This window comes from Boleophthalmus pectinirostris, unplaced genomic scaffold, assembly GCF_026225935.1.
Source record: "Boleophthalmus pectinirostris isolate CB_2022bp ecotype Guang Dong unplaced genomic scaffold, ASM2622593v1 HiC_scaffold_18, whole genome shotgun sequence".
NCBI classification, from domain to species: Eukaryota; Metazoa; Chordata; class Actinopteri; order Gobiiformes; family Gobiidae; genus Boleophthalmus; species Boleophthalmus pectinirostris.
In genome coordinates, this window is record NW_026571133.1 from 3060032 (window position 1) to 3086819 (window position 26788).

Sequence of the window (26788 nt, forward strand, 5' to 3'; positions counted from 1 at the left end):
CAGGTCTAAATCAGGTCTAAACCAGGTCAAAACCAGGTCAAAACCAGGTCTAAACCAGGTCTAAACCAGGTCTAAATCAGGTCAAAACCAGGTCAAAACCAGGTCTAACCAGGTCTAAACAGGTCTAAACCAGGTCTAAACCAGGTCAAAACCAGGTCTAAATCAGGTCAAAACCAGGTCTAAATCAAGTAAACCAGGTCTCAAAACCAGGTCTAAACCAGGTCTAAATCAGGTCTAAACCAGGTCTAAACCAGGTCAAAACCAGGTCAAAACCAGGTCTAAACCAGGTCTAAATCAGGTCTAAACCAGGTCAAAACCAGGTCAAAACCAGGTCTAAACCAGGTCTAAACCAGGTCCACATACTGTAGTCTGCTGTGGTCTGTCCTCTGTGCTCTTCCTCTCATCCTCCTCTTCACATTTCTCATGAAGATTATCAAGTGCAGCCATGTGGAAAATTATTGCACCACCACAACAGAAATTAATATAAACTCAAGTCAATATACGGTTCACTATTTCAGGTTTATCATGAAATCTAATTACAAGTATATTTTTAATTCTTGATCTCATTTTTCCTGTGGTAATTAATACGATAACTTTTATGTTTCACTATTTTCTGATCTGTGTTATAATGTTGTTGTCGTCACAAACAGACCTGGAGTTGTGTTTTGTTTCATTCACACATGTTTAACACACAAACCTCTCAAACGGAAAACACTCTGTTCCTTATGATGTCATGTGGTAATACAGAAAGTGCTCCACTGTGTTTTTACCTCCGTACACCTTCACTAGAATCTGTGAAGAACCCCTCAGTCGTCCAGGTAGAATCCACGGCGAGGAGAAAATTCAGTTTGTCGACTGGACAAGTGTTAGTTTGGTTGAAGACGTTTCGCAGCTCATCCAAGCTGCTTCTTCAGTTCCGGTCAGAACTTTTGTCCCGTCGACAAACTGAATTTTCTCCTCTTCACTAGAATCATTTGGATCATTTCAGCCCTGAAATTGTCCATCTCTACTGAACTAAAAATAAAATGTAGCTGTTAACTTAAAAACTACCACTTCACGATGAGGTGGAGCAGCGTTTTGAGCTTTGGAGATGTAAGGCAAGGCAAGTTTATTTGTATAGCACAATTCGTACACAAACTAATTCAAAGTGCTTTACAGAATAAGAAATACATTAAAATCATAATAAAAACAAATCAAAACATGAAGATTAAAATTAAAAAAGAGAGAAGAGTGCGGAATGAAAACCTTTCAGTTATTTGCACAGTTAAACAGAAATGTTTTGAGTCTGGATTTAAACAGCGTCACAGAAGAGTCTGTCTCACATGTTCAGACTGTTCCAGGTTTTAGCTGCATGAACCTGAAACTCTGACTCCCCTTGTTTAGTTCGTGACTCTGGGCACCAGCAGGAGGTCCGGTCCCTGAGCTCCTCAGAGTGCGAGATGGTTCATATGACACTAACATGTCACAGATGGACTTTGGTGCTCGGCCATGGAGAGACTTGTACAAGCAGAGCTGCTTTAAAGTCTCTGAGCCACAGGAGCCAGTGCAGAGACCTGAGCACAGGACTTATGTGCTCGTACTTCCTAGTTCGAGTAAGGACCCGAGCTGCAGCGTTCTGGATGTTCTGGATGTTCTGGATGTTCTGGATGTTCTGGCAGCGTCTCACAGCTCGTTTGGAGAGACCAGTGAGCAGAACATTACAGTATCTAACCTACTGGAGACAAATGCATGGATAAGTTTCTCCAAGTCTGATTTAGACAGACTAATAATAAAGGATTTACACAAACACGTGTGAATGAAACAAAACACAACTCCAGGTCTGTTTTGGAGGAGGTAACAACATTATAACATGACTTAAAGCTCACAAAAGTCCATTTTGGGTTATATAGGACCTTTAATATTTGAAAGAACATGTTTGTAAAGGTCTAAACTATGGATGGGCACGATTAGTCGACTAACTGATAATTGATCACTAAGAATTTCATCGAGCCAGAGATGTTCATTTTGTCTTCTTATATACTTTAACTTCTTGGGTTCTTTTTAAAGACAATGCAGTAAAGTGTATTTACTTTGTTGACATGTTTCGGCTGCTGCATCTTCAGAACTGTCCCCGGTGTTGGTGGTGACGTGTCGTATATCAGCTGTTGTTACAGTGTGGTGACCTGGTGGTGGAGAACCCAAGAAGTTAAAGAATTTCATCGATCGCGTTCATTTTTAATCGACAAACTGAATGTATGTTGCTGTGTGTAGCGTAAGGAGACGAGGCTGCGTCTGACACAAACACTGGGCTTGTGCCTCATAGTCCCACGTTTGGGCTCTGGTTCCTTGGACTCAGTGAGTTTGTTTACAGCACATCAGTGTCCCGGGTTTGATCGGGTTTTTTGAGTGTCCCGGTTTCGTCATAGTGCATGTAAACGCAGTATCCCGGGTTGAGTGCATGTGTCCAAAACACAAACACTTTTCAGTCTTTTCATCACAACAGAAGCCAAAATAAATAAAGTGACCAACATAAATAAAGTGAAATGATGTTAAATAAAGAGCTGCACTAAACCTGCACACGTCTGATCTCTGAAAACATGAACCATCTCCAACACGACACACACACAGAACACACTCACCATCATCATCATCAACATCAACATCAACATCAACATCAGGGCCCGGTCAAGCAGAAGTAAACAACAAGGCCAAAAATTCAAGTTAATGCATCTGATAAAAATGTATTGAACAGATACATATGTACTCTAGTTTATGAAACTGTTTACCTTTTTTCTGTACCATTTTTGGTTCTAAAGTTCCATATGTTTTAAACAGACCATGTATGAAACATGGAACAAAAATTATTTCCCAAATTTCAAAGACCTGAAAATCATGTAAATAAATGGATGTATTTCATCATATCTTGTGTTATTCCATCTTTGAACTGTTGATGAAGGTACATGATTAAAAAAAAAAAAAAGTATTTAAAATGATAAAAATTGCTTGGAAGGACTGACATATTTTATAGAAATAGTTTCCTTTCATTTTGAAGTAATATTAAAGTATTCGGAAGAAAAAAGTTGACAATTTATGTAAAATCCTGCACCTTCTACTTGTTTGCACAATTTTCCCTCCGTTACTTTTCCCTCCGTTACCATGACCTTTCTTAATAAAAAATCTCATGACTCAAAAAGTAAGAGGTTTTTCAACCTAATCTTGTACCATATGGTAGAAAACTATATGAAGCAAATATTCAAACCAGTTTGTTAAGGATATGTAAGTGAGAACCAAGAGTTTTCACTGTTTGTATTTATTGCCCAAAAAGTGCTGCATATTTCATTCCCTCCGTTACCGACATGAGTTTTTAAATTTTTTGTCAACAACTTGAAAGAATATCACAGGTTTAACTTGACCCTGTTGGAGTGTAACTCTTTCCTACATTCTGATACTTTACTTATTTCAATAGTCCCTCTAGTTTCTGAATAAGAGACATTTGAATGTAAAAAATCTGCCCGTTTCCCTCCGTTACCACTTGACCGGACCCATCAACATCCTTCTGTCACTCATATTCCACTGAGTCGTGTCCTTTAATCTGGCAGAAGCTGAACCGCATCAGCGCACAAGGAAAGAGCTGGATTTTTTTTCAGGGGTTATAGTTTATGCAAATGAGTCATGTGATTTTACGTTTCATTTCTGTAAAACATAAACAAACGTGTCAAAGCTGCATTAAACACATTATAATGTCAAACGGGCTGATGTGGCTCTGGAGTGTTTATGGTTTAAATGTTGTAAAGTTGAGTTTATTTATGCAGATTAATAATAGTAATAATAATGATGATAATTTAATATAAAAACATGTACAAATTTAATAGAATGCCCATCCCAAGTCTAAACTACAGATACAAGATGTCTTTAAACATACATTATATTTTGTTTTTTGTAGAGGACATTGTTTGATCATCGCTCTAACTTTAATTATGATTTTATTTTGGTAAATTGTGCAGGTTAATCTGATGCAGACGTTCTTCACAGCTGCGTTCTATTCTGACTCTAAACAGGTGCAGCTGTTTGTTTCTGCACCACAATGGAAATGTTTAACCCGGCTCTCCCTCCGGTCCCTGGGGTCCCTCACATTCTCGTTTTTCTCTCGTTTTCTCACCTCCTCCCTCTCTCTCTCTCTCTATCTCCCACTGTCTCGTTTTCTCGCTCCGTTCCCCCGTCTGTCTCCCACTATTTATCTTTCTCCCTCCCACTCTCTCTATCTTCCTTTTTTCTTCTTCTTCTTTATCTGTCTCTCCGTCCTTCTCTCACATCTTCTCTCTCTCTTCCTCCATCTCCTTTTCTCTTCCTCTTTTTGTCTCTCGCTCCCCCATCCCGTCACTGTTCTTATTCTCTTTGCCTTCTCCCCCCTCCGTCTCTCCGTCTCTCTTGCTCTTACCTCTTTTCTCCTCACTCTCGTTTTCTCCTTATCCCTCTCTCTCTCTGTTTTCCTTCGTCTTCATCTCTTCTTCTTTATCTCTCTGTTCCTCCCTCTTTCCCATCCTCCCGGTCTCTTTTTATCTTTACCTCTTTCGGTCTCTCTCCTTCACTCCCTACCCCATCTATCTCTCTTTCTCCTTATCCTTCTCTCCCTGTCTTCCTTTGTCTTCGTCTTGTCTTTCTATCTCTCCCTCCCTCTCCTTATCTCCACCTTTTTCTGTAAGTAAGTTTTATTTACCCCGTCTCCCTCCTTGTCTTTTACTCTGTTTCTCTCCTCTTTTCTCCTCTCTCTCTCATCTTTACCACCATCTCTCTCTCCAACCCTTACCCCTATCTCTTTCTCCTTATCCCTCTTTCGTTGTCTTTCTGTCTGTCCCTCCCTCGCTACCTTGCGTCTCTCTCCTCCTTTCTCTTTGCCACCCCCCTACTCTATCTCTCTCTCCTCCTCTCCCTCTCTTCTCTCCCTTCCTCTTCTTCTCCGCCCTTCTCTCTCTCCCTTGTCTCTCTCCCTCCTCCTCTCCGTCTCTCTTCTCTCCCCCTTCCTCCCTCTTCTTCTCTCTCCCTCCTCCTCTCCCTCCATCCCTCCCTCTTCTTCTCTCTCCCTGTTCTCTCTCCCTCCCTCTTCTTCTCCCTTCCTCCTTCTCTCCCTCCTCCTCTCCCTCTTCTTCTCCCTCCCTCTTCTTCTCCCTCCTTCTCTCCCTTCCTCTTCTTCTCGCTCCCTCTTCTCTCTCCCTCCTTCTTCTCTCTCCCTCCCTCTTCTTCTTCCTTCCTCCTTCTATCGCTCCTCCTCTCCCTCTTCCCTCTCCCTCCTTCTTTTCTCTCCGTCCCTCTTCTTCTCCCTCCTTCTCTCCCTCTGTTTTCTCTCTCCCTTTTCTTCTCTCCCTCCCTTTTCTTCTCCCTCCTCTCTCTCCCTCCTCCTTTCCTCATTCCCTCTTCTTCTCACTCCCTCTTCTTCTCCCTCCCTCCCTTCCTCGTCCTTTCCTCCCTCCCTCCATCTTCTCTCTCCCTCCTTCCTCCCTCTTCTCTCCCTCCCTCCTTCTCCCTTCTTCTTTCTCCTCTCTCTCCCTCCTCCTCTCCTCCCTCCCTCTTCTTCTCCCTCCTCTCACTCCCTCTTCTTCTCCCTCCTCTTCTCTCTCCTCTCTCCACTCCCTCCATCTTCTCTCTCCTCCTCCTCTCTCCCTCCCTCCTTCTTCTCCCTCCTCTCACTCCCTCCTCCTTTCTCATTCCCTCTTCTTCTCACTCCCTCTTCTTCTCCCTCCCTCCCTTCCTCTCGTCCTTTCCTCATTCCCTCTTCTTCTCCCTCCTCTTCTCCCTCCTCTCACTCCCTCCATCTTCTCTCTCCCTCCCTCCTCCCTCTTCTCTCCCTCCCTCCCTCCTTCTCCCTTCTTCTCTCTCCTTCTTTCCATCCCTCCCTCCTCTCCCACTTCTTCTCCTCCCTCCTCCTCCTCTCCTCTCCTCCTCTCCTCCTCTCCTCTCTCTCTCTTGTTTATTATTATTTCATGGAGCTTCATTAAAGATGCAGAGTTTCCACTGGCAGCAGGTTCACACAGTGACCCAGGACAAACTCCAGACCGAACTGTCTCAGTCTGTCACACTCTGACAAACACTGACTCATTTACATCACACTTACATTATGTTTTTAGTATTTATTAAATTGTTATAGATCATAATTTAACATTTTGTTGATTCTAAACCCCAATATTTATTTAAAAAACGACTTAAAGGCCTCGTATTACGCTCTTTTCTGATCTGTTATAATGTTGTTTACCTGGAGATTAGTTCTTCTCTCAGACAGAAAACACTCTGCTCCACCTTGTGATGTCATCATGCGGTGATACAGGAAGAGCTCCACTGTGTTTTTAAACTCCACACACCTTCACTAGACTCATTTGGATGATTTCAGCCCTGGAATTTGCAGTCTTTACTAAACTAAAGGTAAAAAAAAAAGCTGTTAACTACAGCTTCATGACATCACAAGGTGGAACAGAGCATTTTGAGCTTCAGAGATGTAGACCGACTAATTATAAAATGTTACTCAAACATGTGTGAATGAAACAAAATATAGCTCCAGATATGTTTTTGATGAGGTAAGAACAGTGTTGGGGAGTAACAGATTACATGTACTGGAGTTACGTAATCAGAGTACAAATTATGAGTAACTGTATTCAGTTACAGTTACTGTTTTAATGAGAGGTAATTGGATTACAGTTACTTTGATGAAATAAATGGATTACACTGTGGTATTTTCCTGTTTTCACATTTCGGCCTATATCCCCCCCCGGTAATTCTACTCATTACTGGACACTAAATCTGGTCCAAACCAGGTCTAAACCAGGTCTAAACCAAGACTAAACCAGGACTAAAACCAGGTTTAAACCAGGACCAAACCAGGTCTAAACCAGGATTTAACAGGACTAAATCATGCTGTGTGGACCGTGTCTCCTCCTCTTTTATCAATAATATTTTTAATTTGGTTAAGTAAAGTCTGGACTTTTTTATTTTCTTTTAGCAAACAAAAACATCTTAAGTGAAGATTTTCTAGTCTTTGCTTCTCTACAGAAAATCAAGTAATCTAAAGTATTCAGATTACGTTACTCATTTTAATTAACTTAATGGATTACGTTACAAACTACATTTTGGGGTATGTAATCTGTAATCTGTAGGGGAATACATTTTAAAAGTCACCCTCCCAACACTGGGTAAGAACTAGAGATGTAACAATATCCAAATCTCTCAGTACGATATTATCACGATATACATCTCACGGTACGATATTTATTGCGATATTTTGAAGAGGCTGATATAATTGGACTCTCTCCTGGTCTCAGTCCCGATCTCATTACCAGTCTGGTCCCGGTCTGAGTCCTGGTTCCGGTCTGAGTCCCGGTCTGGTTCCGGTCTCAGTCCCGATCTCATTACCGGTCTGGTCCTGCTCTCTGTCCTGGTCCTGGTCTGGTCCCTGTCTCAGTCCTGGTCCTGGTCCTGGTTGTGCTGCTCACACGGGAAGTAGATTAGACTCCGTAATGTCTGAAATAACAAACAGCTCAATTGGATTTTGTTTGTGGATGTGTCACACCAGAGGGAATTCCACGAAGAAAGCCTGGATCTTTATTGTCTATTTATTCTCGGCAGATCTTAAATTTTATCAATAAGCACAAGGTTTATTCATGCTTACTGGAAGACGTTTGGAAACACGCGGGTTTATATACATCTCACGGTACGATATTTATTGCGATATTTTGAAGAGGCTGATATACTTGTAGATGGGACACTTTTTTGCTTTTAAAATACCTTGACAAGATTTTGGCGTGAATTATTTCCATCATAATCCCAAGAATTCAAGTAAAAAACATGTTTCAGTCTGTGCAGATTCATTCTCCGCTGTCCCTTCAGAACTTCACTGTTTAAGATTTATCTTAAATGCATTAATCTCAGTTTTCCTGAATATCTCAAACAGTATTTAATTCCATTCAGATCCTCTTACAGTTTACGTCACGCAGATCAGATATTTTTTGTTGTACCAAGAGTCAAAAAACAAATAGGAAAACACTCATTTAAATATAAAACTCCCTCTGATTGGAACGATTTTCCTTCATCGAGTCGAGCATGAACTTCTGTCCCTTTATTAAAAACGCTCTGGTTCAATATTTACATATCCCGTGTAATAGTTTTTGATCATTTTGTTCAATTCTGTTGTTCATCTTGTTGTATTTTGTGTATTTGAATTCTGTCTTACTTTTTGTTCAGATTTGATTTATTATGTGGGTCCGGTCAAGCAGAAGTAAACAACAAGGCCAAAAATTCAAGTTAATGCATCTGATATAAAAATGTATTGAACAGATACATATGTACTCTAGTTTATGAAACTGTTGACCTTTTTTCTGTACCATTTTTGGTTCTAAAGTTACATACGTTTTAAACAGACCATGTATGAAACATGGAACAAAAATTATTTCCCAAATTTCAAAGACCTGAAAATCATGTAAATAAATGGATGTATTTCATCATATCTTGTGTTATTAAGAAGGTACATGATTTAAAAAAAAAAAGTATTTAAAATGATAAAAATTTGCTTGGAAGGACTGACATATTTTATAGAAATAGTTTCCTTTCATTTTGAAGTAATATTAAAGTATTCAGAAGAAAAAAGCGACAAATGATGTAAAATCCTGCACCTTCTACTTGTTTGCACAATTTTCCCTCCGTTACTTTTCCCTCCGTTACCATGACCTTTTCTTAATTAAAAAATCTCATTACTCAAAAAGTAAGAGGTTTTTCAACCTAATCTTGTACCATATGGTAGAAAACTATATGAAGCAAATATTCAAACCAGTTTGTTAAGGATATGTAAGTGAGAACCAAGAGTTTTCACTGTTTGGATTTATTGCCCAAAAAGTGCTGCATATTTCATTCCCTCCGTTACCAACATGAGTTTTTTTATTTTTTGTCAACAACTTGAAAGAATATCACAGGTTTAACTTGACCCTGTTGGAGTGTAACTCTTTCCTACATTCTGATACTTTACTTATTTCAATAGTCCCTCTAGTTTCTGAATAAGAGACATTTGAATGTAAAAAATCTGCCCGTTTCCCTCCGTTACCACTTGACCGGACCCATGTGTCAGACAGTCAACTGTGTGTGAGAATGTGTGTGTGTGTGTTGATTTTCTTGTTTTGATGTTTATTTGAATGTATGTATCCGACCTCTCTGCCCTACTGTTTCTGTCTTTTATTGTTGTAACTACGAGGACGCCATCGGAAACGAGACGGCGGGACATCTCAAGGGGCTTATCCTCCAAACAAATACATTCAAATTCAGATTTCTTCATGTCGTCTGCACTGAAATGAATCATGGGAAATGTAGTTCACATCGACAGTCTCGTGTAATAATGGTGTAATAATAGATTTGCTTCGGGTGTTTTGTGGAGTGGGTAAGACTGCAAATACAAGGACTGGATGAAATATATATATAAAAAAAAAAAAGTATCTCCAAACATCTCCAACACTCTGGATCACTAGGAAACGAGGTCCTATGTCCAAAATTCAGGACTGTCCCTGTAAAACAATATGAACTTGTGTTGTAAGACTGCACTGTGTTTGACCCCGGGCACGTTTTTCTACCTGCATACAACGAAAATATGTACAAAATGCGTGTTATGAGTGTGACCTGTAGGGGTTAATAATGGCCTATGGTTTTGTTTAGGAGACATATGCAAAACTGCTTGTCTCAGTGTTATGAGTTACTTTTCTTGCTCATGTCTCTCCCCAGTCTCTGCCCCACTTATTTATTTATTTTATTTTACCAAAACGTTAAGAATACAGTGTTTGGCTATAGCTGTCTTATACAAAATTTTAGATCCATGCATGTTTGAGTAATTTAGTGATCTCTCCTGGGCACTATTCAAACCCTCTGATTTGGTTCAGCTTCTGTCGGATTTAAAAAGGACACGACTTGGTGAATCCGTGTATCATTCGTTCATTTGTTTTTCAATATAAAACCAAAAATAAGAAAACGAAAAAACAACTGTTTTCTTCGTTATTTGTCTCCAAAACCAAAATGAAAAAACGGATAACGATTCGTTTTTTCAGTTTTCGATTTTGTGTTTAAATGAAGAATGGAAAAAACGGATAACGGCCGTTTCCCGTTTACGTGACTTCCGTGACTGCGATGCCGGACTTTTGCACCGCATACGGACTGAACCGGGACTGATCCAGGTCCGAGACCAGACCGAGACCCGAGCTCCGACCCCGGCGCTCTGGTCCCGGTCTGGTCCCGGACCTGGTCCATTTGAACCAAAAGCTCTTAGTTCGATTCATTTTCATTGGTGTGAATGCGTCAGTCGGATGCTTTGCACCACCTCGGAACCAGCCGCGGTTCTTGAGCGCGGAGGACCAGAGCAGCTCTGTCCCGGTCTCAGTCCTGCTCTGGTCTCGGACCTGGATCCGTCCTGATTCAGTCCGTATGCGGTGAGACTGGGACCAGACCGGGACCAGAGCGGGCCTGAGACCGAGACAAGACCAGGACCAGACCGGGACCAGACCGGAGGCTCAGAGCCCACGGCAGGGCCGGAGCTCGAAGCTGAGGCTCGGACCCCGTGGAGGCTTGGAGTCAAAGCTCGGAGTCCGCCCTGGTCCCGGTCTGGTCCCGGTCTCAGTCCCGCTCTGGTCCCGGTCTGGTCCCGGTCTCAGTCCCGCTCTGGTCTCGGTCTGGTCCCGGTCTCAGTCCCGCTCTGGTCTCGGACCTGGATCCGTCCTGATTCAGTCCGTATGCGGTGCAAAAGTCCGGCATCGCAGTCACGGAAGTCACGTAAACGGGAAACTCTAAATTCTTCATTTAAACACAAAATCGAAAACTGAAAAAACGAATCGTTATCCGTTTTTCATTTTGGTTTTGGAGACAAATAACGAAGAAAACTGTTGTTTTTTCGTTTTCTTATTTTTGGTTTTATATTGAAAAACGAAATGAACGAATGATACACGGATTTTGGTGGAATATGAGTGTTCTTCCTGTGACAGAGGGGTGTTCTGCTGATGGTGAGTCTGTTCTGTGCTTCAGAACAGACATCGGACCACTGCAAACTGTTTAAAGGTGTAACTTTTCTGGTGGAGGGTCCATCACCTGCTTGTCTTCATGGAGATGTTATTGCTTTGCCTGGAATGTTAAACATATGTATCTAGCATTTACCGTATTTTTCGGACTATAAGTCGCACCAGCCAAAAAATGCGTAATGAAGAATGAAGAAGAAAACCGGACAATAAGTCGAACTTTTTGGGCAAAATTTTGTTGTTCTTGAAAGTCAAGTTCTAGTAAAAACAATAGAAGAGAGAACAACAGACTGTTAACGTCACATATGAACAGTTCTTCAGACAAACTATAACATAAACAACAGAACAGAACAAGTTTAACAAACTCTCCATCTCACTCCAAATCACTAAATCCATTCAATTCTTCATCCTCGGTGTCACTTCTGAGCAACTCCACGACCTCCGGAGGTAAACAGACGCCGCTTCCTCTTCTGTGTCGCTGTCGTCAGACTCAGCATCAGTTCCAGTTAGAATTATTCCGGCCTTTCTGAATCCCGACAGGATGGTTTCAGTGTCACTGAAGTCCAGACTTTGTCCATCCATCCAGTGACTTCCAGGAAAGTTTCATGGTGCATCCTCCTGGTGTCACAAGTTTCTCTTTCAGTCCAAACTTTCTTTCTGCTGTTCGATTATCGTTTTCAGCAGCAGATTTCTCTACTTGCAGTTTGTAATCTGCAAAATATGATTTTCTTTTTGGAGGCATTTGTGTTCAGTCTTCTCAGTCGTTTTTATAAGTTTGTTTAAATGTCAAATTTTCAGTGGTGCAGAAGTAATGATACAGACATGACACAGACAGGACAGAGGCTCTTTCTGCGGGAGACATGCGCAGTAGAGTGAAGTGACAGTGGTACAGGAGGAACAGGAGCAGCAGATACTGACACACAAGACTAGAGCCTCTCAAGACTGTCAGTGTGAACATTTAAATATATAAGTCGCACCGGAGTATAAGTCACAGGAAACACCCAAACCATGAAAAAAAAGTGCGACTTATAGTCCGAAAAATACGGTATTCATTACAGGTGTTTCTATTGCTCAAAAATACAACCATTCTCTCTGTGAATAGGGACGCCTCTGCACAGATCTGACCTGTAATGTAGTTTATAGTTGTCTCCCTCACGATAGAAGAGTTTTAATCTCTTCTGTGGAACGTTCTGGACGAAGCAATAAAATCTTCATGGAGCCAAGCAGGCGACTGACCCTCCACCAGAAACGTTAAACACAATACACGTTTTAAAATGAACTTTTCTGAGGCAGTGTGAAAGATTTTAGTATTTTAGTCTAACTCTGTGTTTTGTTTTGTTTTGTCTCTTCAGATTGGCGCCTACGACCAGCAGATATGGGAGAAGTCGGTGGAGCAGCGAGAAATAAAGGTACAGTTCTTCAAATACACGTTTTTTATTTTTATTTTACACTGACATTTCCACCATCTGCAAATTTTCTGTTTTACTTTTCCTTTATGTTTCTTCCTTAACTTCTCGTTCTGACATGTTTTCAGACCTTTTCTTTCCCAGCATTATTATTATTATTCATATGGATGCACCTGTTTAGTTTTTCCGATAACAGATCCGATACAGATTTCGATAAAGTTTTAAGTATCTGCCAGGAACTGATTAAATGATATCAGACCGAGGGCAATCTGTGTATCATTCGTTCTTTTGTTTTTCAAATAAAACCAAAAATAAGAAAAAAAAAAAACAAAGCTGTTTTCTTCATTATTTGTCTCCAAAACCAAAATGAAAAAACTGATATTGATTTGTTTTTTCAGTTTTCAATTTTGTGTTTAAATGAATAATGAAAAAAAAAAAAACAGTGACTTAAACAGCAATGCCGAACTTTTGCCCTGCACTAAAACAGGACTGAACAGGACTAAAAACAGGACTAAAACAGGACTAAAACAGGACTAAAACGGATCTAAAACAGGACTAAAACAGGACTAAAAACAGGACTAAAACAGGACTAAAGCAGGGGACTAAAACAGGACTAAAACAGGAGGACTAAAACAGGACTAAAACAGGACTAAAACAGGACTAAAACAGGACTAAAACAGGACTAAAACAGGACTAAAACAGGACTAAAACAGGACTAAAACAGGACTAAAACAGGACTAAAAACAGGACTAAAACAGGACTAAAACAGGTCTCAGGACTAAAACAGGACTAAAAAACTAAAACAGGACTAAAACAGGACTAAAACAGGACTAAAACAGGACTAAAACAGGACTAAAACAGGACTAAAACAGGTAAAACAGGTCTAAAACAGGACTAAAACAGGACTAAAACAGGACTAAAACAGGTCTAAACTAGGTCTACCAGGACTAAACAAGGACTAAACCGATCTCAGTACCGGTCTCATTCCCAGTCTGGTACCGGCCTGAGTCCCGGTCTGGTCCCAGTCTCAGTCCCGGTTTGAGTCCCTGTCTCAGTCCCTGTCTCAGTCCCGGTCTCAGTTCCGGTCTCAGTCCCGGTCTGGTCCCGGTCTCAATCCGGTCTGGTCAGTCTCAGTCAGGTCTCCAGTCTCAGGTCTCAGTCCTAAACCAGGACTGAACTGGGAGTGTTTGGACGGGTCCAGAGTTGCGACTGCATAGACTGTCGAGTGATCAGGACCAGATCGGGACTGAGACCGGGACTGAGACCGGGACTGAGACCGGGACTGAGACCGGGACTGAGACCGGGACTGAGACTGGGACTGAGACCGGGATTGAGACTAGGACTAAGATCGGGACCAGACCGGGACAAGATCAGGACTGAGACCTGTTTAGTCCTGTTTTAGTCCTGATTCAGTCCTGGTTTAGTCCTGGTTCAGTCCTGGTTTAGTCCTGGTTCAGTCCTGGTTTAGTCCTGGTTCAGTCCGGCATCACAGATTAAGTCACGGAAACGGGAAACGGTCATTATCTGTTTTTTCCATTATTCATTTAAACACAAAATCGAAAACTGAAAAAATTAATCATTATCTGTTTTTCATTTTGGTTTTGGAGACAAATAATGAAGAAAATAGTTGCTTAATCATTTTTTAATTTTTGGTTTTATTTAGAAAAATGAACAATATTATATTACATTATTTTCTGATCCATGTTTTAATGTTGTTTCCTCAGCAAAAACAGACCTGGAGTTGTGTTTTGGTCTGTTTTTGCTGAGGAAAACAACTCACAAGAATACATTTTTTTGTAATATAGGAGCTTTAAAAGTAAAATAACATGAAGAAAAAAATGAACCAAACTGTTATTTATCTCTGAACAACTTTTTATGAATAAAAATCAAACATTATGAGACTTTCTGGACCAACTATGACCAGTTAAATCTTATTACATCGATCTATTTCCAACCAGGATTTGGACTGAACAGATATTTTGAAGATATTTTACATTTTTCTATCCAATACTAGGATCATACGGGTGCATCCCTGATTATTTTAGTTTGTTTTTGTTCCTTAAACTTTTTCCTTTCTGCCTTCTTCCTTTCTGTCCATCTCATCCCTCCTTCCTTCCATCTCTCTCCTCTTAAAGTTCATTTCTCTGGTGAGTACTTGGCCGATGTGCATGTCTGCTCACACAGGAAGTAGATTAGACTCCGTAATGTCCGAAATAACAAACAGCTCAATCGGATTTTGTTTGTGGATGTGTCACACCGGAGGGAATTCCATGAAGAAAGCCTGGGTTTTTATTGTCTATTTATTCTCGGCAGATCTTCAGTTTTATCTACGGGCACAGGCTTTACTCACGCTTACTGGGAGACGTTTGGAAACATGTGGGTGATGACTTTCGATGTATTTCCCGACACTGGGCATGAGATAAAACCGTGGATTCAGCAGCAGCGTCTTCACAAAATGACAAAGATTTTCCGCGGGGAATAGGACTTTAATCGCAGCTTCGATGTCGCTTACAGGCGGCTGGTCGTAACTTTTGATCTGCCAAACATAACGGACAGTGTTGGGAGTAACGCGTTATAAAAAAATGATCATATTTTACTCGGTACAAATGTGAGTAACGTGCGTCACAATGCTTTTTTTAACCTGGATTGAAATGGTGGGTTTTTCGTTTTTCTTCATACAAATTCGCTAAAATCACCGCGATATCAGCAGCGGTGAAACGCCATCGTTACAGTTTCGAATGTCAGGATGGGCCAGGAGGTGCGCCCGTGTAGACCGTTGAGTGACCGTGAGCGAAAGGACCGACGCAAAGGTCCGAGTGCCATGGGGCGATGAGCAGCCGACGCCCGATCGAGCTCAGGGTTCTCTCAGGCGTGGAACTAGATTCCAAGTCCTAACCCAAGATTAGTCCTGGTTTGGTCCTGGTTTAGACCTGGTTTAGTCCTGGTTCAGTTTTGGTTCAGACCTGGTTTAGTCCAGGTTTAGACCTGGTTTAGACCTTGTTTAGTCCAGGTTTAGACCTGGTTTAGACCAGGTTTAGACTTGGTTTAGACCTGGTTTAGTCCTGGTTCAGTTCTGGTTTAGACCTGGTTTAGGCCAGGTTTAGACCTCATTTAGTCCTGGTTTAGACTTGATTTAGTCCTGGTTTAGTCCTGGTTTAGACCTGGTTTAGGCCTTGTTTAGACCAGGTTTAGACCTGGTTTAGTCTTGGTGTAGTCCTGGTTTAGACCTGGTTTAGTCCAGGTTTAGACCTGGTTTAGGCCTTGTTTAGTCCTGGTTTATTCCAGGTTTAGTCGTGTTTTAGATCTGGTTTAGTCCTGGTTCAGTTCTGGTTTAGACCATGTTTAGTCCTGGTTTATTCGTGGTTTAGACCTCATTTAGTCCTGGTCTAGACTTGATTTAGTCCTGGTTTAGACCTCATTTAGTCCTGGTCTAGACTTGATTTAGTCCTGGTTTAGACCTCATTTAGTCCTGGTCTAGACTTGATTTAGTCCTGGTTTAGACCTGGTTTAGTCGTGTTTTAGATCTGGTTTAGTCCTGGTTCAGTCCAGTTTTCCCAGATTTTCTCTGAGTTACTATCGCCAACAGAGGAAAGAGGAAAGTCGTCATTTGCATTTTTCCAAAACGTCTGCAGATTTTGTGACGTAAGCGAGAACCGAGCCCACCACCTGCTGGCCTCCATGTTTGTTTTTTTCCTGAAATGTTCTACAGTATGGCATTTCATTTACCTATCTCCATGGAAACAAGCAGACCACATCACCAGACCAAGCCACGACCAGTCAGATCTGTGGAGAAGTGGACTCGCCGACAGAAATAATGCACGTTTTTGCTGCAGTTTTGAGTAGTTTCGAGTAGTTTGTTTAAAGCCATACTGTGGAACATCCCAGACAAAGCATTAAAATCACCATGGAGACAAGCAGAGGGCAGACGCTCCACCAGAAAAGTTACGCAGTGCACCTTAAGCCTTTTATTTAACCAGGAGAGCCCCGCTGAGATTGAATAATTTCAAGAGAGTCCAGTGCTTTTTGTTGCCGTAGTAACACGTTTATGTAACCCGCTCTGTCTGAATACAGTTGTGTTTCTTCGTCGTCGTTTATTGTAATTATAATCAAGGCATTTACTGCGCTTCACAGTGTTTGACGAGCACAAATAGAGGTTATTTTTCGCCGAGCCGCCGCCTCGTCCGCTTATCGGAGCCGAGTGTGAAACGTTGGAGTAATGATCCGCGACGACGCCCTAAATCACAAATCATAACCTTGTGAAGTGAGACGTGAGCCCATTCTCATTCTCAGTGCAAAGTGCAGACGAAAACCACAAATACATAGACGCGCGCACACACACCCAAACCACACACACACACACACACACACACACACACACACATGCACAATAGAGTGAACTCCCCTCTGCACTCAAACTCAAACTCAAAGGTTCGTTCAGACACAAATATAAACTCTGTCTGTTTGTTCGTACTAAAGATTTTCCGACATCTTTCAAGTTACAGTTGCAGTTTTTTCAGATAAATTTTCAGTTTTGTTGTGATTTGAAATTTGCGGACGCCCTGCTCCACGGGCTCGGGGTTCTCTCAGGGGTGGAACTAGATTCCAAGTCCTAGTCCAAGATTAGTCCTGGTTTTGTCCTTGTTTAGTCCTGGTTTAGTCTTGGTTCAGGTCTGGTTTAGATCTGGTTTAGACCTGGTTTAGTCCTGGTTGAGACCTGGTTTAGTCCTGGTTTAGTCCTGGTTTAGACCTGGTTTGGTCCTGATTCAATCCTGGTTTAGTCCTGTTTAGTCCTGGTTCAGTTTTTAGACCTGGTTTAGACCTGTTTAGTCCTGGTTTAGTCCTGTTTAGACCTGGTTTAGTCCTGGTTCAGTCCTGGTTTAGACCTGGTTTAGTCCTAGTTTAGTCCTGGTTTAGTCCTGGTTTTAGACCTGGTTTAGACCTGGTTTAGACCTGGTTTAATCCTGGTTTAGTCCTGGTTTAGACCTGGTTTAGTCCTGTTTAGTTCTGGTTTACCTGGTTTAGTCCTGGTTTAGTCCTAGTTTAGTCCTGGTTTAGTCCTGGTTTAGACCTGGTTTAGACCTGGTTTAGACCTGGTTTAATCCTGGTTTAGTCCTGGTTTAGACCTGGTTTAGTCCTGGTTTAGACCTGGTTTAGACCTGTTTAGTTTAGTCCTGGTTTAGAGTTTAGACCTGTTTGTCCTTTAGTTTAGACCTGTTTAGACCTGTTTAGTTTAGTCCTGGTTTAGACCTGGTTTAGACCTGGTTTAGTCCTGGTTTAGTCCTGGTTTAGTCCTGGTTTAGTTCTGGTTTAGACCTGGTTAGTCCTGGTTTAGTCCTGGTTTAGACCTGGTTTAGTCCTGGTTTAGTCCTGGTTTAGTCCTGGTTTAGTTGGTTTAGACCTGGTTTAGACCTGGTTTAGTCCTGGTTTAGACCTGGTTTAGACCTGGTTTAGTCCTGGTTTAGTCCTGGTTTAGTTCTGGTTAGACCTGGTTTAGTCCTGGTTTAGACCTGGTTTAGTCCTGGTTTACCTGGTTAGTCCTGGTTTAGTTCTGGTTTAGACCTGGTTTAGACTGGTTTAGTCCTGGTTAGTCCTGGTTTTAGTTCTGGTTTAGACCTGGTTTAGTCCTGGTTTAGTCCTGGTTTAGTTCTGGTTTAGACCTGGTTTAGTCCTGGTTTAGTCTGGTTTAGTTTCTGGTTTAGTCCTGGTTTAGTGGTTTAGACCTGGTTTAGTCCTGTTTAGTTTAGTCCTGGTTTAGTCCTGGTTAGACCTGGTTTAGACCTGGTTTAGTCCTGGTCCTGGTTTAGTTCCTGGTTTAGACCTGGTTTAGTCCTGGTTTAGTCCTGGTTTAGTCCTGGTTTAGTCCTGGTTTAGTCCTGGTTTAGTCCTGGTTTAGTCCTGGTTTAGACCTGGTTAGTCCTGGTTTAGACCTGGTTTAGTCCTGGTTTAGTCCTGGTTTAGTCCTGGTTTAGTCCTGGTTTAGTCCTGGTTTAGTCCTGGTTTAGTCCTGGTTTAGTTCTGGTTAGAGTGAACTCCTCTCTGCTCTCAAACTCAAAGGTTCGTTCACAAACAAATATAAACTCTGTCTGTTTGTTCATATGGAACAGTTTCGACACTCTAAGTTACCGCAGTTTTTCCGACAAATGTTTTATTGTGATTTCAAATTTAAGCTGCAGTTAATCGCAACTGAATCAAAATCGCAATTTGTGTCGCCACAATTATCAAATCTGGAAAGGTTGTGATTATTCAAGTAAAATAATGTCCTGTAGAACAGACATGTCCAACTCAGGCCCAAATTTGGCCCATGAGATCATGTGACATATGTTTTAGAGCTGCCCACTGGCTACAGATAGACTATAGAAACATTATTTATTTACATTTTTGTTATTATTTTATATTCTGCTTGTTCTGGATTCAATGTTTAAGTAAAACTATTATTAAACATTTATTTGAAAAAGAAAAGCTTTAACATTACTCATCTCGAAAGAAGAGAAAACATGCAGATGTTGTGGAAATTTTGCAATAAATATTTAGTTTGGCCCACGACTTAGTCCCAGTTTTTTAATTAAACCCTCTGTGAATTTGAGTTTGACACAAAGACTGCGTCGCAACCCTCAGGATTTTCTTTGTGTCGCCTGATCTGCTGCTGCGTCTCCTCCTGTACTCAGACTGGAACATGCTACAAAAACAAGGACAGGCCCACCAATCTCATCAGAAATGTTGAAATGTTTTGTATACTTTCTAATCTTTTTGTAATTGTTTTACTGACTATTTTGTTCCAATATTGCTGGTTCAACCGAATGTTGAAAAGAAAAAGAAATGTTCTACACTTAATGTCCAAACAGGCGACTTATGGATCCTTTTATTGCTGCTTTAATTACTGTTTTTCATTGTTTAAAACTTGAGTAAAACAGAGACACAATCACTCAGTCAGCAAAAAAAATCCCCATTGATGGTCAAATCCACCTTTATTTTCTGATTTACGAATAATGTCTAGTGCAGGGGTGTCAAACTCATTTTGGTCCGGTGGCCGTATCCAACCTACTTTAATCCCAAAGGGACCGGATCAGAAAACTCATGTCATATAAACCCCAAAAATAACAATAAGTTCAAATATTTGTGCAGAGAAACGCAAATCTATTACAGAAATCTTTTTTCATTGATGAACTCTTTCTTATTATAATATTAAAATATTATGAACAACCTGAAACTTTAAGAAAAATTCAATTTCAACACAATGTTTTAACATGAACAAACAGGAATAAGTCAATTTTTGTTGTAAAATCCTGCACTCGGCTCCACTTTTCTCATTTTTGACATTTTTCTGATGAGGGTGTCACGGTCAACAGTCAAAACGATCGTCCTTTAAGAGCGTTTGGAAAGAGACAAGTCTTCATTTGTGCTGCTCTGGTGGGAGGGGCCACGTACAGAGACGCTGGAGACGCTGCTGTGATAAACACCACAGAAAATTAACAATATTTTAATAGAAAATATAATTCAAATATTTTAGTAGAAAATCAGCTGAGGGCCAGATTAAAAGTCTTGGAGGGCCGGATCCAGCCCCCGGGCCGTATGTTTGACACCCCTGGTCTATTGACTTGGGTCTTGAAGTTTTGTGACTTTTAAAATATGGGTCCCCAGAAAAAAAGTTTGGGCAACACTGGTCTAGAAAGAACAAAATATCCTGTATTTTTTAATAAATTCTTGGAGCTGTAGTTTAAACCACTAAAAACATGTTCTGAAACACATGGGATTCTTGTATTAGTTTCTCAGTTCATATTTCTGCAGAAGTTTTTTTTCAGATCACAGCTTTAGTTCAGTAGAGTTTGGCAATTCCAGAGCTGAAATCATCCAAATGATTCTAGTGAAGGAGTGTGGAGTTTAAAAACACAGTGGAGCACTTGCTGTACCACCTGTAATACTTTTAACCTTTTAACATTTGAGACTGAAATCTGAACTGCTAAAGTAAAGCAAGAATCTCACACATACTGAAACTAAACTACACGCCTAGCTTTTTTTCCTCTTATTATTATGAGTCAGTTTATTTGCAATAGAAATTACGTCAATTCTAATGCGGTTTTACCCAGAATGCTCCTTTCACAACCACATCTGGGCCGTAAAAAGTCAGAGGCAGTAGCTGTATTTCTGTAGTTTAACGGTGGTGTGAAGCTCACCCTTTTTAGGAAGTGGAACAGGGTTAAATTTAGAGATGAAGCTAAACACAAACTCTGCACACTTTGTAGATCTGCGGCTTTCGGTGCAAAGAGGTGCAGCAAGCGCCATCTGCTGGAGAAAACGGGAAATGCGGGTCTGTAAATAGGAATGGGGCAAGATCTCGTGAGACAAACTTTACAAATTTGCAATTGTGCACGTGTGAGGAAAATGATCTCGTGAGATTTATTTCCTCATATTTTACGTTTGTCTGTGTCTCTGTGTCAGATTTGTCCCAGTTTTACAGAAAAAATGTCCCAAGTGTCTCTATTTTTGACCAATTTGATCCCTGCCAACAGTAAAAAAGAGGCATAAATTGTCATCTGTTTAGGTAAAATATAGAAAATTTGCTTAAAAATGACCAAAACATCATGAATGGGCAGAACAGTACAGCACAATTTTCCAATTTTATATAAAAAAGGTGTTAACTTTGCTGAGTAACTCTTCTTGAGAAGCTGTAAGAGCAAAAAGCAGTGCTGCAAAGACAACAAAATCTATAAAATTAAATAAATCTAAAACTTTTGAAGCCAAAATTGTGAACTGAATGGCACAATTTATTTATTAAACTTTATTATTATTATTATTATTATTATTATTATTATTATTTTATTTATTTATTTTTTATAATTTGTCAAATTTAAGGGATTGGATACCCAGCACATCCACAATAAGACAGACTTAACTAAACATGCATACAGAAAAAAAAAAAAAATAAAAAAATAATAAATAATATAAATAAATAAATAATAAATAACAAATAAGTAAAAAAAAATAAAATAATAAAAAAAAATAATAATAATAATAATAATGATAATAACACCAAAAAAAAAAAAAACTTTATTATTAACTCTCGTCTTGTCTCGTTCTCGTGGAATCTCATCCCATCCCTCTAAATAGTCCAAGGAAAGTGTTCAGTTTTTTTATTTTATTTTATTTTATCAGACCAAATAGACCAAAAAACAAAACAAAAACTCTCTCACTCCCCTTCAGTCTCTCGAATACACACAACTACACAATAAACACAAACACCAGCAGGTGATATGACATGTTCTTTATTCTTTTTTATTTGGCTTGTGTTAAAACTTTTGTATTTTAAACCAAACGAAATATGAAATTCTGAATTGGGGCGATTGAAAAAAAACAAACAATAACCTACAGATTGGCTATAGAGACATTATTTATATAAATTTTGTTATTATTTTATGTTTTGCTTTTTCTGGATTCAGTGTTTAAGCAAAACTATTATTAAACATTTACTGTATTTGAATAAGAAAAGGTTTAATTTTACATATCTTGAAAGAAGAGAAAACATGCATGTTATTGAAATTTTTAATTCAATATTTAGTTTGGTCCATGGCCAAACCACGACAACCACAACAAAGTTTTTATTTTGGTATTTTGGCCCTCTGTGAATTTGAATTTGACACCCCTGGTCTAAGTCTTAAAAAAATGTGGTAACGTTGTGAAAGCTAATACATTTACAACTCTCCAAAATGGCAAATCAAAATTTTAATTTCTTTCAAGTGTCCAAAAAAAAAAAAAAAAGAAAAAAGAAAAAGAAGCAAAATAAGAGCCAAAGACGTTGAAGTTTATCTGTAGTTAGGCAGTCAAAGGTTTCCTTTTTGGTCCTTCCTGTGGATCAATCCTGCCCATCGCCTTCAACTTTCACTATTTTTCAATTCCGTTGGGAAGAGAAACAGTTTGAACAGAGATTTGCAGTCACACACATCTGATTCCCTTTTGCATTTATGGAGTGCAAACAAATTTCTCGAGCCGTTTTCCGCCGTTAGAACATCCAACAACCACACAATTACAATGTCTGAATCCCAAAACTAAAATATGACAATATCAGAACCAGAAACAAAAGCGATATGGTTCAAAAGACTTGAAAAGATCGACTTTGACAATAGACGCATCCCACTGGGAAAACAAACATGGAGGTTTGATGTTCACTTTTTCGGAAAATCCTTCTAAGTGTGCATTGTGCTATGACCGGAAGTCTGAAATTCTTGATGCCTGTATACTGCAATAATTAGCAAAATAATGAAAAAGTGCTGTATCGTATCTCAACAAAGCTTTTTTTTTATTATAATTTTTGTTTGGTGATAGTTTCAGGTGTAAAAGTTTGATGGAAGAGGCGATGGTGCAGCTTTAAAGGACACAATTTCAATTTCATGACCAGAAGTCCGAAATTCGTGATGCATCTATAAGAAAAGGTTTAACATTACATATAATATCTCGAAAGAAGAGAAAACATGCAGGTGTTGTTGAAAATGTTCAGTAAATATTTAGTTTGGCCCCAGTTTTTAATTTTGACATCTGTGAATTTGAGTTTGACCCCCCTGATCTCAATGATTCTAGTGAAGCTGTGTGTAGTTTAAAAACACAGTGGAGCACGTCCGCTATTACCAGTATCGCCATTGTTTTCCGTTTCAGCAAAGAACTCGGCCTAGATTTGCAGGATCTCTGAGTTAAACACGTGCGAATGAAACAAAACACAACTGTGGGTTTGTTTTTTTGTGAAGAGGAAACTACATCATAACACAGATGAGAAAATAGATACACAGAACTACTACGGGCTCTTTAAGTGCTGTTACTGCCGCTCTCCTCTCACTCCTCGGGCGCTCAAATGAACCTGCTGACTGTTAGAGGAGATAAGAGCCGCCGTAAAACTCCACTACGAGAGATAACAAGGGCCATAAAGACTATAGGTAAATACAACTGCTCCACAAGTGTTTAATATAGTGTGGGAACCAACGATAAGGACCAGGCAACAGCTGCAGCGAAATGAAAGTGTGTGTGATCGATTCTGTTATCTAAGGTTGCACTTTTTTTTTGTTTTGAGGGCAATTATAGTTTACTTACTGACTTGATATTTTGCACTTTTCTAGCTAAGGCCCTAAATTAACCCTTCCACAGGACATTTTTTACATAACCGTGTATAACTTTCCAACTATAAAAGATAGAAATTTACTTTTTTTCCTTGAATAGCTGACAGTTCTCTCCAGCGACTAGGTCAGGAATCGGAATACACTAGACCACAGGTGTCAAACATGCGGCCCAGGGGCCAGATCCGGCCCTCCAAGACCTTTAATCTGGCCCTCGGCTGATTTTCTACTAAAATATTTTGATTCTATTTTTTATTAAAATCTTGTTAATTTTCTGTGGTGTTTATCACAGCAGCGTCTCCAGTGTCTCTGTACGTGGCCCCTCCCACCAGAGCAGCACAAATGAAGACTTGTCTCTTTCCAAACGCTCTTAAAGGACGATCGTTTTGACTGTTGACCTTGACACCCTCATCAGAAAAATGTCCAACATGAGAAAAGTGGAGCCGAGTGCAGGATTTTACAACAAAAATTGACTTATTCCTGTTTACAGACAAGTTCATGTTAAAACATTGTGTTGAAATTGCATTTTTCTTAAAGTTTCAGGTTGTTCATAATATTATAATATTTTGTAAAAGAAAGAGTTCATCAATTCAAAAAGATTTCTGTAATAGATTTGTGTTTCTCTGCACAAATATTTGAACTTATTGTTATTTTTGGGGTTTATATGACATGAGTTTTCTGATCCGGACACTTTGGGATCAAAGTCGGTTGGATACGGCCCCCGGATCAAAATGAGTTTGACACCCCTGCACTAGACGGTTTGCAAAAGTCCCCGAAAGTGCGAGTTCGAGCACCAGCCAATCAGCGAAGAGACAAATATTCAGTGTTGTCAACGATTCCCGAGATCGAGGATTTAAAGCCGGAACAAAGAGAATGTTTAGTGAATTTTATCAAGGGGAAAGACGTTATTGTCCTTCTTCCTACAGGATTTGAGAAAAGTTTAATATACCGGTTAGCCCCGTTAGTGGCGTATTACATACATCACGACCAAATAGCAGCGATTGGTTAAATAAAAAAGTACCCGCCTACCGTTGAGCGAGGTCAAACAGTTTCCTTGAAGTGAAACCGGGTGATGAATCAGGCTAGACAGTTGTGCCTTTCTGAGCATATTTCCGGCATTATCCTACGTCACATGCTGCGTGATGACGTTGGGAAACCAGGTGTCCAATAGGAGCTTTGTTTTCCGCCAAACTCATGCGCTTCATCCATTTTGATTGGCCCAAACTTTGCCAAAGAGTGTAGTGAGTCAAGATGGTCGATGCTCTGAGCGCCTGTGTTCGTAACAATTGAAAAAGCCGCTCTAAGTGCAGTTATTTCTCAAATAAATGGAAAATTATGCATCTTGGTCTGCGTAATTGCGCATCCCTTGTTATTTTTAGTTGAAAGGTTTTTTTCAGTCAAAATGTCCAAATCCAAATGTGATAAACTCCATGGAAATGCAGGAAGTGATGTGGCTCTGTTTCCTGACACGAGCTGTTTCCATGACTGACACCAGGAAAGTCATTGGGCCTTTACACTTTTTTCTTGTTTTGAGGCAATAAGGATATTTTTAGTTTAATTACAGACTTGATATTTTGCATTTTTGCAGCTAAGGCTCTAAATTAAACATTTTTTGTCCAGTTGTTTATACATGTTTGTTTTGTATTTGTATTTCTGGTCCTGTAGCTTTTGGCCTGCGATATAATTATATTTGACCTGCGAGATCGTATCAAACATGTATTAGAGCTGCCCACCGGCTACAGAAAGACTATCGAGACATTATTTATTTAAGATTTTGTTATTATTTTATATTTTGCTTGTTCTGGATTCAGTGTTTAAGCAAAACTATGATTAAACATTTATTTTAATAAGAAAAGGGTTAACATTACATATCTCGAAAGAAGAGAAAACATGCAGATATTGTTGAAATTTTTCAGTAAATATTTAGTTTGGCCCATGACTTAGTCCCAGTTTTTAATTTGGCCTCTGTGAATATGAGTTTGACATTCTTTCCTTAAGTTACCTAATAACAGATAAGCCTCACTGTAAACTCTTAGGGTGTGTTTGTTTGAGTGTGAGAGAGAGAGAGAGAGAGCTCCTCCCTTCCGACAGTTATAAGACAGGGACTTAACTCTGTCAGAAGAAGCTACTTGGATGAGTGGGAGGTTTTGTTTTGAAACCTAAGGGATTGTATATTTTATGTGCTAAGAAAATGTCTTTTTAAAACGTGAAAAACAATAATTTAAAGGTCCCATATTACGCTAATTTGACTCTTGTGAGCTTTAAGTCATGTTATAATGTTGTTACCTCCTCAAAAACAGACCTGGAGTTTTGTTTTGTTTCCTTCACACATGTTTGAGTAACTTATTATTAGTCTAAATCTCCAAAGCTCAAAATCCACCTTCACCTTGTGATGTCATGGAGCGGTTTTTAAGTTAACAGCTATCTTTTACTTTAAAGACAGGAAATCCCACAGCTTAAATCATCCAAATGATTCTAGTGAAGGTTTATGGAGTTTAAAAACATAGTAGAGCACTTCCTGTATTACCACATGACATCACAAGTGTGCAGGGTTTTTGCGTTAAACACGAATGAAACGAAACACAACTCCAGGTCTGTTTTTCATGAGGAAACAATATTTAACTGGTTTGGTTTGAGCGATTCATTCTTCTGGAGAACTTAAACCCGCTGTACTTGAACTCCTTGTTCCACTTGGCTCCGTAGAGTTTGTATTGTTTTTTTTTAACGGTCCTCTGTCACTCACACGTGCACAGTGAAGAGGAAGAGGGAAACGCAAGAGACGCTCGTCCAGTCCAAGTTTATTTATAAAGGAGAATGTTTCCGAAGTGCTCTACGATCAAGTGTGAATGCTACAAAAGGTTATGGGGGGACAGTTTTGGTGTTTGTAGACTTTTGTGGCTCTGCAGGTTGTACTTTGAACACACACGGGTCTTTCTTCTGCCTTTGCGATTGATGTGTTTTAAGGCATTTCTAATCATTCATTTACTTTAGACGTTTTAATAAAGTGTGATGTGTGCTGTTGCATGATAATAAAACTAAAGAGTTGTGTATTTTGACTTGGATTTCCTCAATGGTTTTGGTTGATTTGAAGCCTGTAGATTCTTCCCGGTTCAAGTTTAGGCGAGTTGTGCCCAGTGTAGTAACTCCACAAGGAAACGTTTAGGCACCATTAGACTTTATATTGTGTAGCTCCAATGTGTTTCTGTTCACAGCAGTGCTTCCCAACTGGTCTGATTATACAAATATTATTTTTTACCTTTGGCCTCCGACCCCCAGTTGTGAA

At 39.9% G+C, this 26788-nt stretch overlaps 1 protein-coding gene across 1 annotated transcript in view; it reads left to right on the forward strand.

Annotated features, from left to right (window-relative positions):
- Window positions 1-26788, forward strand: part of LOC110160006 (protein PHTF2) — a 135625-nt gene that overhangs the window by 78618 nt on the left and 30219 nt on the right. Inside the window, 1 exon segment of the mRNA XM_055154166.1 lies at window positions 12356-12412. Coding sequence (XP_055010141.1) covers window positions 12356-12412 — 57 coding nt within the window.